A 17,716-nucleotide genomic window follows, 5' to 3' on the forward strand; every position below is an offset into this window, starting at 1 on the left:
GCTCTACAGTTTCATAATAAACACAGCTGACACTCTACCAGAAGAAGCATTAGGGAGACAAAGTGGTTCTCCATCATTTACAGCTAATTGCTTACAGTAGTTCCCCTGGCTACAGAGAGACATAATGGCACATGGCAATTCACACCAAAGAGAAACAATACATGATGCTAGAATAATAATGTGAGCCCAACATTGAAATGAGAGAAAATCAACATTACATCATCTTCAAATTGCCTTCAAATTACTGACCTCCACAAGTGGAAGAAGAAAGTCACACTTCACTGTGTAATACGTGGCAACCTGCACTCAACATATTTCATCCACATGAAGGAGTCAGGGGGGAGTCTGCCTCCAGATGGCCCCTGGCAGGCCTGGCTGGAGGGCTTCTATTACATGTTTCTGCTCATGTTGATATTTCGACACTTCAGCACTGATTTGTTATGGCAATGTCATGTTTGGCCTCAGAGGTACAACAAGAAGGTGTAACTAGCCTCTGACCAGTCATTAAAGGCTTTAACCCAGTGTGCGTTGCCAATGAATTAAACTGGTTTTACTGTGGGCCCCCAACATGGCACCAGCAGCTGATGCATTGTATACTGAGAATTTCTTCAGTATCAGTTGATATGGAAACCAGGACTACAACTATTGTTCATTTTTATTCCCAGTAAATCTTTCCAATTAAAGGAATACTTCATCTCCCAAATGAGCATTGTTCTGTTAAACTCGGGAAGAAAACTTTTCTGGCATGCCTCCATGTTGAATGATGAATCCAAAAACAGAGAAAATTCTTAATAAATTGAAGTCATAGGCATCTCAAAACATCTAAAACTCAAAACATCTGTTTTCCAATTCTTACACAACACTTGAATTATAATCTCATTTATCCAGTTTTGTGCTCAGTACTTCCTAAACAACATGCATTTTTGCTAAACCTTACTATTTACAACACTTCACCATGAACAGCGCAGGTGCCCTACTTGTCCATGCCTAAGACTGTTTATGAAAAAAAATGTTTTGAATAGTAAGGTTTTAGTGAAAATTGATGTGTTTGGGGAGTCCTGAGCATACGACTGGATAAATGACACTTGCTGCACAAGTTGTGTGAGACTTTGTACATGGATGTTTTGATATAGTTTTGCTGTTGTTTACTGTGTACCCCTATGACTCCAATTCATTGAGAATTTTCTCATTTTTTGGATTCTTCATTTCACCATGGAGGAATGCAAGAAAAAAAATGTTTTCCTCCCGATTTTAACATAACATGAGGTGAGTAATTCATATACAACTGGTCTTTGGGGGCATGAAGTATTCCTTTAACCAATTGGTAAATATGTCAGAAAATAGAAAAATAAACCTGAGATATTCAAAATGCTAATCAATAAATCAACAAATCAATCAGCCTTAATGGAAGCCTTCAGCCAGTGTTTTCAACTTTTTTGTGTTAAGAAATAAAAAGGTCAAAAAAATATATGGTGAATGGTAGGTATGATTTAATTAAATATACTAATAGTAAAGTTAACTGATCAAGTCAACATTTACAACTCTCTTTGTGCTGTCTCATTTGAATGAGCCTCATACGGAGCGCTCTGAGCTGGGCACCAAAATACCACACAGCCAGGCAGAGAGAATTTCAAGGTCAGGAAAATAGAAAATTGTCAGAGCACTACTTTCACTGGGCATTATGCCACCATGAAAATAGGGCCAGCTATGATAATTCAAAATTTTTAAGTGCATCAAATTTAGTTATGTACCAAATATTTCAAAGCTTTGGAAATTTATTCATAACCTTGACATTTGAATTCTAAATCAACATTTGGATGCTGATTGAATGAATTGAATGAAAAAGCCCAACTAGGGACAAGAGTTGAAAATTAGCAACAGCTATAAACTCTCTGTGCAACATCAGTCCCATACTCTGTTTGGAACTATGCTGAATTGCATCATCCCTAGATGTAATCATAAATTCCATTTATTCACTACAGAAAGTGAATTTACTAAAAGAAAGACTCACTCAAATTGATAGTTTTGTTCCTCAACAGAAGCTTCGAACATAGAAAAATGACATCCAATACAACCGCAGTAAAATTATGAGATGGCAGGTTAAAATGGCAATTTATAGAAGCGTAATAGTTGTACTTTGTGAGTCGAACATGTGACTTTGTGTCTCATAATTTGGACTTCCTATGTCATAATTTTGACTTTGTATTTCAAGTTTAAATGTACAATATAGTATCTCATAATTTAAACTTATAAGTCAGAACTTTGGTCCAGCTTGTCAGACTTTAGAATATGAAAAACAATCAATAAATCAAGTCATTAATAAAGATTTTGACTTTGTAGCAAAGCATGTTTATTTTTACTGCACTTTTTAAAATTATCCTTAACTTTTATTTTCTTTTTGAACGAATTTTGAATTAACTTTCATAGATACCTAAATGCCGTCTTCCAGACATGTATTTATATTTATATTTATCAGCTCATGCAGACTTGATACATATATTCAGATTTATTCATACAGCCAAAAATAAGAATCTAATTACTGTATTATGCCAAGAGGCTATGAGAAACCTGCCACTGTTGAGCCAGTGAAAAAAAGCAGACAGTTGGCAGTCAGACAGTGCAAAACTCTGCCAGTCTCCACCTCTGCTGCTGCACCCAAAGACAGCAGCCGTATCACAGAAATCTTCAGTAACCATCCTGCAAGGTTTGTAATCAAATTTCTATTTGTTTCACAGTTGTTGCTAAAAACATAGACTTTAGAACAGTGGAAATACCTAGGTGGAATCAACTGTCCCTCGCTCCAAGCCCAGCCTATTCCCATAATACCATGAAAATCCATTTGTGAGTTTTATGAGAAAAACAAGCTAGTAAGGTGTAAAATCTCCTCTTTGACGTGGGTTAAAAATGAAGTGCCTCTTCCACACATAAAGCAAAAAGGTGGAGCACAGTAATAAGACATGACTCCATGGAATGATGGAGTAACAGAGCAATAACTCAGAGCCAGACTTGGTCACGAAGATCTTCACAGCATTTAAACATCTGCCTGGAAACAGTGGTGACAGCTCCAACCACTGTGGGACGGCTGACATTATTTTCAAGCCAGCAGCAGGTTGATTGAGTGAATGAGTCCATTCATTTGCTGATAAAAGACCCAAACATTAAAGCATTCGTGTCTGTTTTGGACAATATCCTCCACAGAAACTCGCTGATGGCTTTCAGCTGCTGCTTTAACTCCCTTTTGTTATTGGTGCTATCTTTTCATTTCCTCCTCATTTGGTGATCGTTGAGCACTAATAGGCCAAACACTGATATGACTCACTGTCATTCTGACTTATGATGCTCTGGTGGTAGTCATAATTTCTCCAGAAATACAGAGTTCTCCTGGAGTAGATGATTGATTCTTGTATACAGTTCACACTGTGCACATGTCCACTGAGAATGGATGTTAAAGTGTTCTTTCTTTAAGCATTACCTGGAAGGAGACACTTAGAGGGATGACCTCAAATTAGTTTAACTACATAAAGTTTGCCAACATTAGCCATAAGATAACAGTCGTATCAAAATAATAAGTATGACTGTGGCCTAGCAGCAAAACCTTTGATTCTACTGTCGTCAGCTAAAGTGCATTTCATTGCTTAGAATTAGGGGTGCCAATGGCTAACAGTTAGTGATATTTTTGACTCATTACACAGTTAGTCTATCGGTTTATTTAGCTAATTTTCAGTTTACTGCACTGCGCACCACCCGCATCAGGTGGGAGCAGCTAGCAGTGCCCCCTACTCTGCAATACCGCTGGCTGTCCAAACCAAACAGTGTTCTCCAGTCTCCCCCCAGGGTCTCCCCGGTGAGTAAGCAGCTCAATTTGAGCTGCAAACCCCTGTTGGCATTGTTGTTATCTCTGTTAGCACCATCAGCATGGCTAATGGTGCTAACATAGTTAATCATGCTAAAAAGGCTTTTCAGCTTAAACTGAAGTCGTGTACTCACAGGGGCTACCTGGGGGGAGACCAGAGGGTGGCCACCATGTTTTTGCAGTAACATCGTCCCACCACCAGGATGGCTTTACCAGCAGTAATCGTGAATAAGCAGCGTCACTAGCTAGCTCCCACATACCTGGCTGCTGCACAATGCAGAGGCTAGCATTAGACCAGGGAGTGGGCACTATGTTTACGCATGTTAACATGGCTAGCTGGCAGTTGGTCAGCAAAGCCAAGAGAAAGTTAAATAAAAGGCAAGACATTTACATCAGAAAATATTAAAATTCATCACCTCTAAATGGATAGCACTCTGAAAAGCAGTGCTGAAGCTCACACCGAGTCAATGGCCACCAAACAAAAAGGACAGGCCTCTTATAATGCATGTCATGTTAATTTTATCTTTTTTAATGCCAGGCTATTCAGAAAGCAAAATTAATCCAAAACTGTCATCCCATAGGCTACTTAAAATACACCTTTAAATTTTGAAGAAGGATGTGTAATTTCATTCTTTATGCGCCATTAAAGTTACATAGTAAGTGAAGTGAGTGTTGGTCTGATGTGATGCACCAGGCAGCAACAGGTTGTGACTAATTCATTGTCCTCAGAAGAATGCTGCTATTTGTAGAACAAAGCCACAGAAGATGACAACACTTAGAGTTGAAAGCTGCATTGTTCACTGTGCCAGCTGTACAAATCCGTCTGGGCGATTAACACACATCAGCCTGACGTTACGATCATTTACAATTATCAAAGTCAGGCAACTGAACAGTGTGAAGGAGTGGCGGGTGTTTACTTACAAAGCCTGTCTGGATTTCAATAAAATACCAGAATGGGGAAATAGTGAGGTGTTGTCATTTCATGGTGCCATCCTACAACCTCTTTCTCAGCAACCTACAGATGACACATTTAAGGAGAACTGGGGGAAACGTCCAGTTTCATAATGTGTAGTTCAGCCCACATAAAGTAGGAGGTAAATCTCTTTATTCCAGATCAACTACTCTAATACTGATACTGAAGCCTGAGAGGCAAATGTGATGTCACAGTTACATTAGAGCTTTTGGACCAAATACCTCGGTATCAAGATTGTGATAATATTGTACAGTTGACTATTGGTGCTTTCACAAAATGGGTGGTTATACCCTGTATACCTGCAAACCCTCCAATACACCTGGGATCAATATCAATATCTGTCATAGAAATCAAGTATCCGCCCAGTTCTTGCTGATATATTAAAAAAAACTTGACTTTTGGGGATATAAGCTCATTTGCTTTGTGTCAGAGGGATAGATGAGAAGATTGATTCCACCGTGGCATTTGTCTGTTAAATATACGGCGTAGCTCGGCACAAAGAGTGCAAATAGGGACTAAAATCGAAACTGTCACTTCCTCAGACCAGCTGAGGCGAGTTAACATATAAATAGAGGTGCAGCTGCCACTCAGGCTGTCTGTATGGTGAAACAGGTAAAGCCAAGGTGATGGTGCAACACTGACCCAACAAAACAAATCAATGGGCTACCACAGTCTTCCCTTACAGTGTCACTCAACTCATGTTTACCTGTTATTTTTAGGCAGTTCCACTTGAGTGCAGAGAACAGTAGAGAGTGACAGGAAAGCTGGGTTAGTGGTGAGAAACATCTGAGCCCACAACACCACAAACATCCGACACAATCTACAGACCGCAGAGTTTCCCCCGGTGTGGGCTCACATGAAACTGAGAAGAATCTATCTGTGATAAGTCACCCAACATCAGATAAGCATGTTGTTGTAGCTTAATTTAGCCTGGCTTCAGGGCTGAGCTGTTATTTAGCTTTGTATTGGTTTTACTGAGAAAAAAAAAGTGTCCATGCACCCAGCCCAGGGACAAGCAGATTTTAAAACCACACAATGCTTTCACCCTCACATTCATCATATCTCTTTCTTCTCATGTCCTGTCCATTCGGGCCGCTACTAGGGCTGATTAATATGAGTGTGAAGTTTGACCTTGGAAACCGCAGTTTATGAATGCTCATCACATATACCACAGCTCAAAGTGACATCTTATAGCCTGGTAGATATTGATATTGAGGACTGTTATTAACACAGAACACAAACAAACATTTTTGACAGCTGTACGTGTCCATAACTCCCATTAAAAAATATCTGCTTTTTTCACAACAAACACTGGCAAGGTCATGACAACATGTTAAAAAATACCCTCTTCTGTCAGTACAAACATGGCTCAACATATTCCAAATCCTCATTAAATTCTTCTTGGTTTGGTCACTTCAAACATGGCGGGTAACGTCATGACCTCTTCTAACAAAACATCCGCTTTTGTCGTGCAAACACAGCTGAAAATGTCCCGAACTCTCGTTAAAAAATACCTGGTTTGGTTGCTACAAACATGGCTGTAAATATCCCTAACTCTTGTTATAAAATTCCTGACTTGGTTGCTACAAACACAGAGCGAAATGTTCCATACTCTCATTAAAACATATCTGTTTGTTTGCTACAAACACAGCTGAAAATTTCCCAAACTCATTAAAAAATACTGGTTTTCGTCACCACAAACTCAGCTGGAAATGTCCCAAAGTCTTGTTAAAAAAATACCCAGTTTGGTTGCTACAAACATGGCTGGAACAATCCCAAACACTTGCTAAAAAATACCCAGTTTTGACACTACTAATACAGCTGGAAATGTCATGACCTGCGATTAAAAAAATACCCTTTTTTGTTGCTACAAACGCAGGTAGAAATGTCCCAACTGCTTCTTCTAAAATACCCGGTTTGCACATTACAACTGGTAATGTCTCGAAATCTCGTTAAAAAAAATACCCAGTTTGGTCACTATTAAACTAGGCTGCTCATAACGTGACCTCTCATTAAAACATACCCGCTTTTGTTGCGAAAAACATGGCTGGACATGTCCCAGACTCTTGTTAAATAACATCCGATTTAATTGCTACAAACACAGAGCGAAATGTTCCATACTCTCATTTTTTTGCTACAAACACAGCTGAAAATTTCCCAAACTCTCATTAAAAAAGTTTTCGTCTCTACAAACACAGCTGGAAATGTCCCAAATGCTTGTTATAAAATACCCGCTTTACTTGCTACAAACAACTGGTAATGACTCGAAACTCTCATAAAAAAATACCTGGCTTGGTCACTATAAACTACGCTGCTCAAAATGTGACCTCTCATTAAAAAATACCAGCTTTTGTGGCTACAAACATGGCCGGACATGTCCCAAATACTTGTCATAAAATACCGGCTTGGTCGCTACATACAGGAACTGCCCATTGGTCCGACATCTCATTGTTCCGACCATATTAAACCCATTGTTCCTAAGTCCGTTCCAAAATCATCATGATGCCCTGTGGTTAAGGTCTGGTTAGGTTTAGGTACAAAAACCACTTGGTTAGGGTCAGGAAAAGATCATGGTGTGGGTTAAAATGAAAAAGAAAGCGACAAACACATAAGCTGTGAGCCTGCTTCGCCTCAAGCCTTTCCCAGCTGACCCAGAGCCGGTCGCAGCGCACCATCAAGGCAGAAATACGCCCGCCGGGAGCCATTCAGCACCGCGGACCATTGGACTAATGGGCTGTCGGACCAATGACATAGACCCCTACATACATGGCTGGAAATATCCCTAACTCTTGTTATAAAGTTCCTGACTTGGTGCTACAAACACGGCTGCCAATGTCCCAAAGTCTCGTTAAAAAAATACCCAGTTTGGTTACTACTGATACAGCTGGAAATGTCATGACCTGTCATTAAGGAAATATCTGTTTTTGTTGCTACAAACACAGGTCTTTAAAAAACATACGCATCTTGATCTTCTTGGTCTTTATCAGTGGTTCACTTTGATTGTTACAAACTTGGGTACCACTGTCACAACCCCTCGTTAAAAACTACCCTTTTACCTGACAGGCCAGCCAGAGTTCAAGCTGCAGAGCAGAAGCCCTCTAAAACTTCTGCATCTAACTAGAGCTGCAACACTCCAGCAGAGTTGATGCTTGATATGACGGCTCTCACCATCCTGCTGCCCCACCCGTCAACTCAGTTCCTCAGACTGGTCTCAGACAAGATAAGGGATGTTGTGCTTAAACCATCTGCTGCTACAGGTTTATCTGATCCTATCTAACTCAGCACAAGCCCAAAATCTGGAGGCATTGCTGCAGTGTCACTGGGACACAAATCATGTTTCTGTTTTTATCTTCTCACATTCAGAGTGAAGACGTGATAAAAATGGCAGCATTGGTGCCATAGCTGAGAATGCTGGCCTTGTGCCCGTCCCCCTTGGATACAAGCTGATTATAACAAACTGTCAGTACACTGGGTGGTGTCACCGACTCTGCCACAAACTCAATCATTTCAATCACAGAGCCAAAAACGTCAGTTTAAAAGAAATAAATAAAATATAGTGGGAGATATTTTCTAAGTTACAACAGCAGAGTGTCTGAACTCCCTGAGAGGGAGGCTGGGTGGGGAAGGGAGGGGTTGACCGTGCAGAGAGAGAGAGCTGCATGTCCTGTGCATTCACTCGCACTGAGAGGAGACCTGAGAATTCCACTGGAATGTGTGTGGAATGAGGAAGTGTGCAGCCGCTCAGCCAGGCACTGAGCTGACTGCTGGGAAGGTTAGAGTTAATCTGATAAAGCCAGCACGGGAAAACCATTTATTAGTGCATCTGTCAATGCTGTCTTTATTGTGTGTGAGTGAGTCTGGTCTGAACCCTCTACCCTGGTCACTCTGAGTGTGTGTGTGTGTGTGTGTGTGTGTGTGTGTGTAAACAAAAAAATGTTTTTCATGACAACAAAATAAAAAATAAGTCAAAGTCATTTTAGCAAATTTACATCAAATTAACAGCCAATTAAACGTGTGTAAAGTCTATATAAGCAGCCTAATAAAACCAAATCCTACCTCCAGGACCTGGACATAGCTGGAGGGGAACCAGCCTCTGGCTCCATCCCTCTCTCCCTCCCACCAGCCTCCGGGCAGAGCCTGGACCACCTTAATAATGTCCCCGGCCTCGAAGCTCAGTCCCTGCTGGTGCTGCTCCCCGCTGAACGGGTACAAACTTTTGCAGTACGATCCAGACATCGCCAGCGTGACTTCTCACACACGCAGTGATGGTGATGATGATGAGCTCTTTGGAAGAAAAATCTAACTTTGTGTGTGTGGTGAGAGTGTGTGTCCGAGCCTGTGTCTCGTGCTGCTCACAGCTCGCAGAGGAGTGAAGCGGGGTGAAACTTGTGTGAAGTTAGTGGGCAGGTTCTCCTCCTCTCCGCTCTGCTCCTGCAGCCTGCCTGCCAGCCTGCACGCTCTGTCTGAGGGCGATAAGACCCGCGTCAATGCCCGCATAGATACACGGGAGAAACCGGAAGTTGGAGAAATCGGACTTCAAAATAAAAGCACAACATGTAAACAAGTGACAAGCGATGCGTAGGCTATCTCTATGACAACGAAGGAAACTCTATCTGCTGAGGAGATAGGGTTGAACGCCTAAGAAACAGTAAGTGGACCTTTAGTTAATACCCCCCACCCCATACTGCTAATAGAAGTGTTGCTAATAATAGTATTCCTATTAACATTAGTATATTTAGCATAGCAACAGCCAAAGAGGTGTTGGGATAGGGACTGTCCTTTATTTGTCAGAGAAGGGGGGTGGCTGGGGTGTGACTTACTATTTATTTATTTATTTATTTATTTATTTTGACCTTCATCAAAGCTAAAAATATTTTATATTTATATATATATACAAATATTTTTCTTGAGCCTCCCTGAGTGACAGGTGGAAAATGCATGTGGAATGTTTTTTTTGTTTGTTTTGTTTTTAAATAACAGTTTCTGGCTATAATAAAATGTATAATTTTGCCAGTTTTTAAAGAAAGCATGCCTTCCAAACTTGTGGGTTTGGAAGGCATGCTTTCTTTAAAAATCTGGGGTAAAATAAATACAAATACCCCTATGCCAAAATAAAATACATGAGTGCCTGGCCAATGCTTAAGAAATGATTTGACGTGCCTCCTCCTTTTTGCACCACCCCCTTCCCTGTCATAAATAACGAACAGTCCCTTAGCTTCCATGAAGTATTACTAGCTACTGAAAAATCTTTTTGATTCCTGTTGTGGTTAAAGTGAGTGTAAAGCAGTTAGAAACTGCCCACCGGTGTTTTATTAATATTTACTACTATATGGATATTTAAGGGACAGTCTTATAATTACCCTAAAGGACTGACAGCTCCTATTTAATACCCTATGTAAGAACTATTACTGATTGATGATTTCTGAACAATTTTTTTTTTTTTTGCAATGGTCCATTTTGCTTTTAATTTGGAAGATTTTACCGGAAATTTAGTTTGTTATTGTGGTTTACTTGACTTATTTTATGAAATCTGCAGCTCCTCTCAGGCTGTTCTTTACTTTTTATATACTCTTTTGTTTTATACGATGATGGTGATTTAATGTTGAATCTTTTGTTTTATGATTTTCTTTTATGGCCTTATTTTACTACTTATATTACTGAAACTTCTTCCTCTTGTTTTACTGCTTTATGAGGGGCTCTCTGTTTCACTGCATATGGGACATTACAGTGGTGATGGTAGGCTGATTGATGATTAGGATGATTAGGCTACTGATGGAAGTGGAAGTGGTTGTTTGTAAGAAAGCAGAAGAGAACACTGAATATAATCCAGTTAGCCAAACAAAACTAGGATTTATCACAGGATAAAGTAAAATTGAAATAAACATACTGTTATCTTTAAAGCCTGTGTTGTCACCCTAATTAACAGCTGAAGACTTTCTGACAGCATCTGAATACTCAAGACATGTAGTTTCACGTGAAGCAGCTCTGTACCAAAGTGAACATAACACATCGACCAAAGTTAACATAACACATCGGACGTGAACATGAAGTTTGCCCAAAACCCAAAGCTTGAGTTCCTCATTTGAGCTGTTGCTTGGTATTATGACACATCACTGTTTATTTTAGGCCCACAGATATCACAACGACCAACCCGCCTCAGTGAGACATCAGGAGTGGCTTATTAATGTGGCTGTAATGAGGCTCACAAACACTGATTCTGTGTTTTTTCTTTTCATTTGGCGTCAGTAAAACTTGTCTGCTGAAACAAACTTAAGAACAAACACTAAAAAAACAGTGTTTTACACCTAACCACAGGGTGGAGCTATCATCTTTCACTGAGCTAAACACTGTGTTTTTCTCTGGGGGGGGGTGTGCTTGTGCATGTGTGTGTAAAAACAGGAGTAAAAAGCACAAACAAATAAATAATACAGTGAAGCATCAAAAGCCAAAAGAAATAAGAAATTGTTTTAATTTAACAAACAACATGGTGCACATACAGGCTACATATGTGGGGAACATCATGTAATGCGGCCAAAGCTCCCCCTGGCCACCAAACCATGACTCACCATGTTATTTGAATCAGCCAAGCATATACCATAACATATGCTCATGTATAATATGCTTTTTTTTTTTGTGTTTGTTTTTTTGTTTTTTAATTAATGCAGGGGTAGGTAGTTTTCTAGAAAAGACAAAAATAGCAGATTTTTAGAATACACTGTCTTCCTGCAGCTCTCCCCTCTGCTCTCTCTATCCTAAGCCCCTCCCACCAGATGAGCATGGGCGTATGTGCGCACTTCAAACCCAGTGGTTCCAACACTTTGGTTACTTTAATGTTATTTAAATGTAGAGTTGCACACAGTGCGTTCTCTCAGCCCCTCCTTGCACCAACCTCTCCCTCTCTCTCTGTTTATCAGATCACAAATGAAAGAAGAATTAGCTAGCAAGCCACCCCACAGTCCCTCTGCCTCACTCCCTGCAACTGTGGACTGCTTTGCCCTTAGGTGAGGGGGCAGCAGCTCTGGACACAGACCCTTAGTCAGCGGCTGTAGCCGTTCCCTCAGACCACTTTAATTGCAACATGCTGAAAAGTTATTGTGAGATTTTTGTTCAAAAACTGCCTACCCCATCTTTAATTGACACAAAAACAAAAATACGTGTAACAAATATATAGAGACACATATACGCTAACAAACACCATATTGAGGTGAATAGTACACTAACATGTCTGTTCCTTCTCAAAAATGCTTCTGTTTTAGTTTTTTTATGAAAAATAACCTTGGATTAATCACATCTGTCGTTCCTTGCATTCAGTTCTACAACACTGAATTATTAGGCTGACAAAGTAAACAAAAGTAAACAAAAGTAAAAAAAAAAAAAAAGTCAGTAATACTGACTCAAAATATAGATAGATAAGTTCACCTTGAATTCAGATGTTTTTTCCACCCTATGAACTTCGGACTCAAACAAAAAGAATATTTCAGTATCTCCCCTTAGATGTCATTATATCTAATCAAGAAAGGAATTTATTTTAAACTGAGTCTACATTATGGAGTATACTTCAACAATCTTCTCAACTATTTAGGGACTGTTGATTTTTTTTTAAATCACAGAGTCATTAATACTATTATCTGAATGGATAATTTCAAATTCCTTTCGTTTTTTGTTTCATTTTATTTTATTTTATTTTATTTTTATACTATTTTTTGGGACTTTTTGTAGACAAGAAGCCTCAGAATGATGCAGAAGACACACACAGTGTCATCTTGAGGGACTGGTTCAGATTCTCTATGATTGTTGTCTGAACAATCAGCGTCCAAACCAGCTGAAGACACATCTTCCTTCAGTCGAAGAGCATCAACTCCCTCTTTGTACCAGGTGTGTAAACTCTTTATCATTACTGTTTGCTTTTTACCTTTTTAACAGTCTCCCATTCATTCATTGTGTTATTTCTATGCCAAATTGACTGTTAAGTTGTTTCTGCTAAATATTGTTCAGTTTGACCCAAATGCATTTGGTCCAGTGCTCCACAGCCACATCTAATAAAACCAGCTGTTTGTACCATGATTCAAAAAAGATCCACCACAGTAATATTACTGGTCCTGCCTCACACTGAGGGGCAGCTCAGAGTGGTTTGTTCAAATGATGCGATCATCAGATGTCACTAATGGCAACATCCATCCCAACCCTAGGCAGCTCCTGTTATCCATGTTTTAAAACAGCAACATAGTAAATTAAAATGTGCATCTTACTTTTTCTCTGGGAATTAAACATCTAAATTAGTGTCTCCTGTTCTTGTTAAGGAGTAAAGCCTCTGTTCAACATGGACTTGTTTATGCAAATTCGACATATGAAACCGTCCTCTTTCTCTGTGAGAGAGCAACAACGCTACAGAGCAGAGGTCAGTCTTTTCACTATAACTTTAAACATGCATTGTCCATATCTGACTAACAGCACTGGGTCTCTAGGTCAGCTGATTCACACTGTATACTGGCTGTGTCTTGCAGAAGATGCTCATGAGGCAGTTTATGCTCATGAAGACGCAGTATCAAACTCCCGGTTATGTATCTACGGAAGATATGAAGGAGCGGCTGCTGGCTGGAAGAAGTTTCCAGGAAGAGTGAGTCAACAAGACAGATTAAAGCTCACCGCAAATGTGCAGAGATTAGACAACATGGATGACAACATCTGTCTTCCTCTTAAAGGTTCCAGGAAATAGTAAAAGGGCCAGAAAAAGAAAAGCTCCTTGCAGCTCAAGTGGTAAACACACCCTCCTGTCCATGTAACATTTGATAAACAGTGGCCACTGTGGCACCAAGTGGCAATTACACATTAATGGTAAATCATAACATGTAGTGAAACAGTATCACAAATATAGAAGTTGTAAAATAAAAGGTCAAAGTAAGGCTCCAATTTACCATGGGTTTGCTAACATTAGCTAACAGTAGCTAATTTAATCTAATGATCATACCAGACCAAGTAATTCTGGAGCAGTAAAACTCAAAAGTGTATTTGATTGCTTATGGACTCAACATTTAATTTGTAACAGAATAAATGTATCTTGTTAAAACATGCAAAGCTCTATACAACATTCAGAGCATTTAATATAGCAACCAACAACTATTTGCTATGTAAAGATAGAGTGGCGAAAGGGGCCGTTCAGATGTAGCGTCTTTTGCGCGCACAAATCCATTAGTTTCAATGTAGAAGTGCGTCAAGCGCGCTCACAATCCAAAGCGACGCCGTAGCGGCGCACATTTGGTGCGACGCGCCTGTTTTGTCGTCCGCAGCACACAGAGATGGAAAAATGTCAGCTTTTTCGAATGCAGCAAGCGCACTGCAGGTCATGTCCTAAGAATTAACCAATCAGCTCCACGGACCTGCTTCTTCCTTTCCGTCCAACGGACTTCACAACATTATGTATCTAATAACACACACTATCTCTCTATCAGCATCTCCCTCTCTCCCTCTCCTCCACACACACACATGCACACACCTTGCTTAAAATCCATTTAACTTTTTTGTAAACTTTGTAACTTTTTTACTCCCCCTGTGAGTGACAGGCGGTTTTGGTTGCTTAGTAACGACAGGTGCGACAGTAGCGCAACCTCCGAAGCGCCTTGGATAAAAGGATGGAAACGGCACAGCTGGCGTTTTCCACGCGCTTTTAGACGCTACGTCTGAACAGGGTCTAATGGTGTCCTGAGCAGAGAATGAACTGATGCTACCTCTGTGTGTTGTGATCTGAGCTTCTCTGTTTTTTGTTGTGGTAGCCGGTGCATGTTAGTGCATGTGAGTCCCTGGGTGTTTATCCCACTAGCTAGCTTAAAGGAGCTATATGTAAGAAATCTAAAGCAAATAGTCGTAAAACCCTCCTAATATGTCACAGAGACTAAGGAACAATGTTTATATAACATACTGATCTCACCGACAACAATAGTACGGCCAGAATATTCGCATTTAAAAAACATTTTTACAGTCCGCAAATCAAGTTTATGTTTTGAATTTGTGTTTTGGCCTGTTGCGCCATCCACTGCCGTCTACCAGTCACACAGTCAGTAGAGTCTCAACATCAGTTACAGTTACGACTGAGCTACAGCAACACGGCAAGCAGCATTAGCAGTGTCCCAGTACATAGCATTAGCAGCCGGCTCCTCCTCAGCTGTATCCCGGCAGCAGCGTAAGCAGCAGAGAAGCCGTACTTGCTCGAATGGTCCGCTGGAAAACCGAAGATCAAGGACGCGGCAATGCAGCCCTGCCACGGCAGCCGCCCGTGGGCAAACAAATCAGTTTCCAGCGTGCCGCTGTCCAGCAACCTTGAATCTGTAGGGGAGGGGGGGCGGACACGACTCGTGACAGTATTTTGAATTTGAGTGCAGTAACCGTTTTGGCCACATTCTTACATACAGCGCCTTTAACACCACCACTCCTCACTGTGCTAATATGGCAGTTACCACTGATGACCGAGCGCTAGTGCGGAAGCGTAGCACCTACCCCTCTGGTTAACACTGTTAACTCTGTCAGCACTGTTACTGTTGCTTTTACCAAGCCCTCAGGAGTAGTGCTGGGCTTTGAAGCCATTTCGACATAGTGGCCAAACTGTGGAATTACAACTTCCGGGGTCCTTCATGTGATGCCATGGGGCCTAAAAAGACTTTTCCCCATAGACTTGCATCGTGAAAGACACGCCTGTAAATCAATAGATAATAATGTTACACACAAATGTTGATTTTTTTTGGCTTCATGTGCCACTGAGCAACTTTTATTGGAATGAAAGGGGCCCCACCTCCCACACTGTATCCAGTTCTCTTTATATATCTAGTGATAGCAATATTAGCATCATTAGCTGCTAGCTGCCGGCTCAGGCTCCCTCATGTTGAGAGCTGTTTGCAGACAACCCCTGAATCATAGATTCATTCTGAATATCACAGAGTTCCTACTACTGTATGCATATTCAGAAAAACAGTAGAATGGTAATGTGGTAATAGCTTTTTTTTTTTTTCTTTTCAAATTATTATAATGGCCTTCATATCTGTCTGTAGAAATATTAGCTAGTCCCACTAGTGGCATGCATGGCTGTCAGTGTCTTTGTTTATATTACCACTGGAGACGGGGAGTTTAACAGTATTACACATTAGGGAATTAAATGTGTATGTCATCTGCTTTTAGACACAATTTATTGTACACATCCCATAATAGAAAGTAGGCTAATGGATATGGTAGTAGGACAGCAGAGGTACAAGAACAGATGCATATATAGGTAAAATTTAGAAAAACAGAACACTGAAAAGCTTTATGAATATAAACATATAGGCCACTTTATAGAAACAAAGCATGAAAAGTAACATAACATGTACTGATAAACACTTTTGTACAACCAAATGTTCCAGATAATTTATATTTTACCCGAGATGTCCTCTGAAATGAATACTTAATTATGGACTTGTAGAATAATGAGTTAACCTGTACCAGTAGAGACTAAGTACTGAGTGGTGTGCAGGCCTGGACCTCAGCGAGGGTCCTCTGTGTAAATCAGATGGAGCAGGAGCTCCAGCAGGAGCTTGAAAAAGAGGAACGTCTCTCTCTCTCTGCAGTTTAGAAGAAAGGTAAAGATGAAATCCTGCATTTTCTGAGCCAAACCATCAACATCATACAGTCCCTCATTCTTCTCCCTTTCTCTTCTTCCTACCATATGAAGGTCACATTGGAGGGCCTTCAAATGTTTCAATCATGTCTCAATCATTCGCCCAAAAGCAGAGCAGGATGTACAAATCTTCCTCTGCCACCTGTCCAACAAGCTGCTCAACTCTTTCGCTGGCTATCACACCAGCTCTAAACTAGCATTGTTCATCAAGCTTCAGTGGACTGCTGCACCTTTTGCACAGGTGTTGGAAACTGCTCTGAAGTTCCTCCTGGATGAACCAGAGCCACTTGATGAAGTCAGGACTTCCCAGAGCCAGGGGGCCATTGTGAGCAGAGACTCCAGTTTGTCCTCAATTCTGGGGAACAGGGTTGACTCTGCAGACTCTCAGACTGGCAAACAGCTGGCTGAAGCAGCAGCTACTTGCTTATGTATGGATCCACCTTGTCTGCTGCATGTGTGCACATCAGTGGCCTGGGACATGGTCAAAGCCATTTACAGAAGATTTGAGGACCACTCCAAAACCTTCCACCTCATGGACCTTGATGAAAGCTTCTTCACTGCTAGAGAGAGTGCTGTCTGTGCCATCCAGGACATGGACGACTGAGTACAGAGTGATACACACAACTGGAATCTCTATCAGCTTCATAAAGTAAAGGACCCCATGGTAATCCTCAATCCTACTAAAAGAGTCATCTTACTGTTACATCTACTTGTCTGACAAAGATAAAAGTAAGAAGTAGTTCTGTTTCTAATTCAAGATTCATAAATATTTTTTCAGACCCCAGAGGTGAGCTGTGAGGCAGCTGCACCACAAAGGATTGGTGAGATGTTGATGATTTATTAAATGTTTTCAAAACCATATTTAATTTGAGACTTACATCTGGTAATTTTGCTGATTCTAGATGAAAAGAAGGACAAAGAGGAGAAGCAGGAAGCGCGTGGCTTCTTCGGTTGGATGCGGGTAAAGATGAAACGTGTGCCCACCAAGGAGTGAATCACACCAGCTGCTCTATCTGCAGTGTATTATAAATAACAGTGAACAATGAACATTCATTTTATTTATTGCTTACATATTGGATTTTACTCACAGGAATTATGTAAAAAGTTTAAAGCTGCTTATACTGACAATAGATCATATGAGTATATGTTATGTGCAAAGTGCTGTTTGTAGTGATGGACCCACAGAGAATTATCAACAGAATCTCTGAGTTCCCTTTAGTGATACAGATTATGTGAGCGTCTCTCAGCT

The 17,716-nt window shown here is 40.6% G+C and overlaps 1 protein-coding gene across 1 annotated transcript in view; it reads right to left on the bottom strand.

Annotated features, from left to right (window-relative positions):
- gas7b (growth arrest-specific 7b) overlaps positions 1-9,284 on the bottom strand; it is an 83,374-nt gene extending 74,090 nt beyond the window's left edge. Inside the window, exon 1 of the mRNA XM_033611977.2 lies at positions 8,883-9,284. Coding sequence (XP_033467868.1) covers positions 8,883-9,062 — 180 coding nt within the window. The 5' untranslated portion in view covers positions 9,063-9,284. The remainder of the gene's footprint in view (positions 1-8,882) is intronic.
- Positions 9,285-17,716: the final 8,432 nt, after the last annotated feature.

The sequence above is a fragment of the Epinephelus lanceolatus genome, chromosome 21 (assembly GCF_041903045.1).
Source record: "Epinephelus lanceolatus isolate andai-2023 chromosome 21, ASM4190304v1, whole genome shotgun sequence".
Classification (NCBI taxonomy): Eukaryota; Metazoa; Chordata; class Actinopteri; order Perciformes; family Serranidae; genus Epinephelus; species Epinephelus lanceolatus.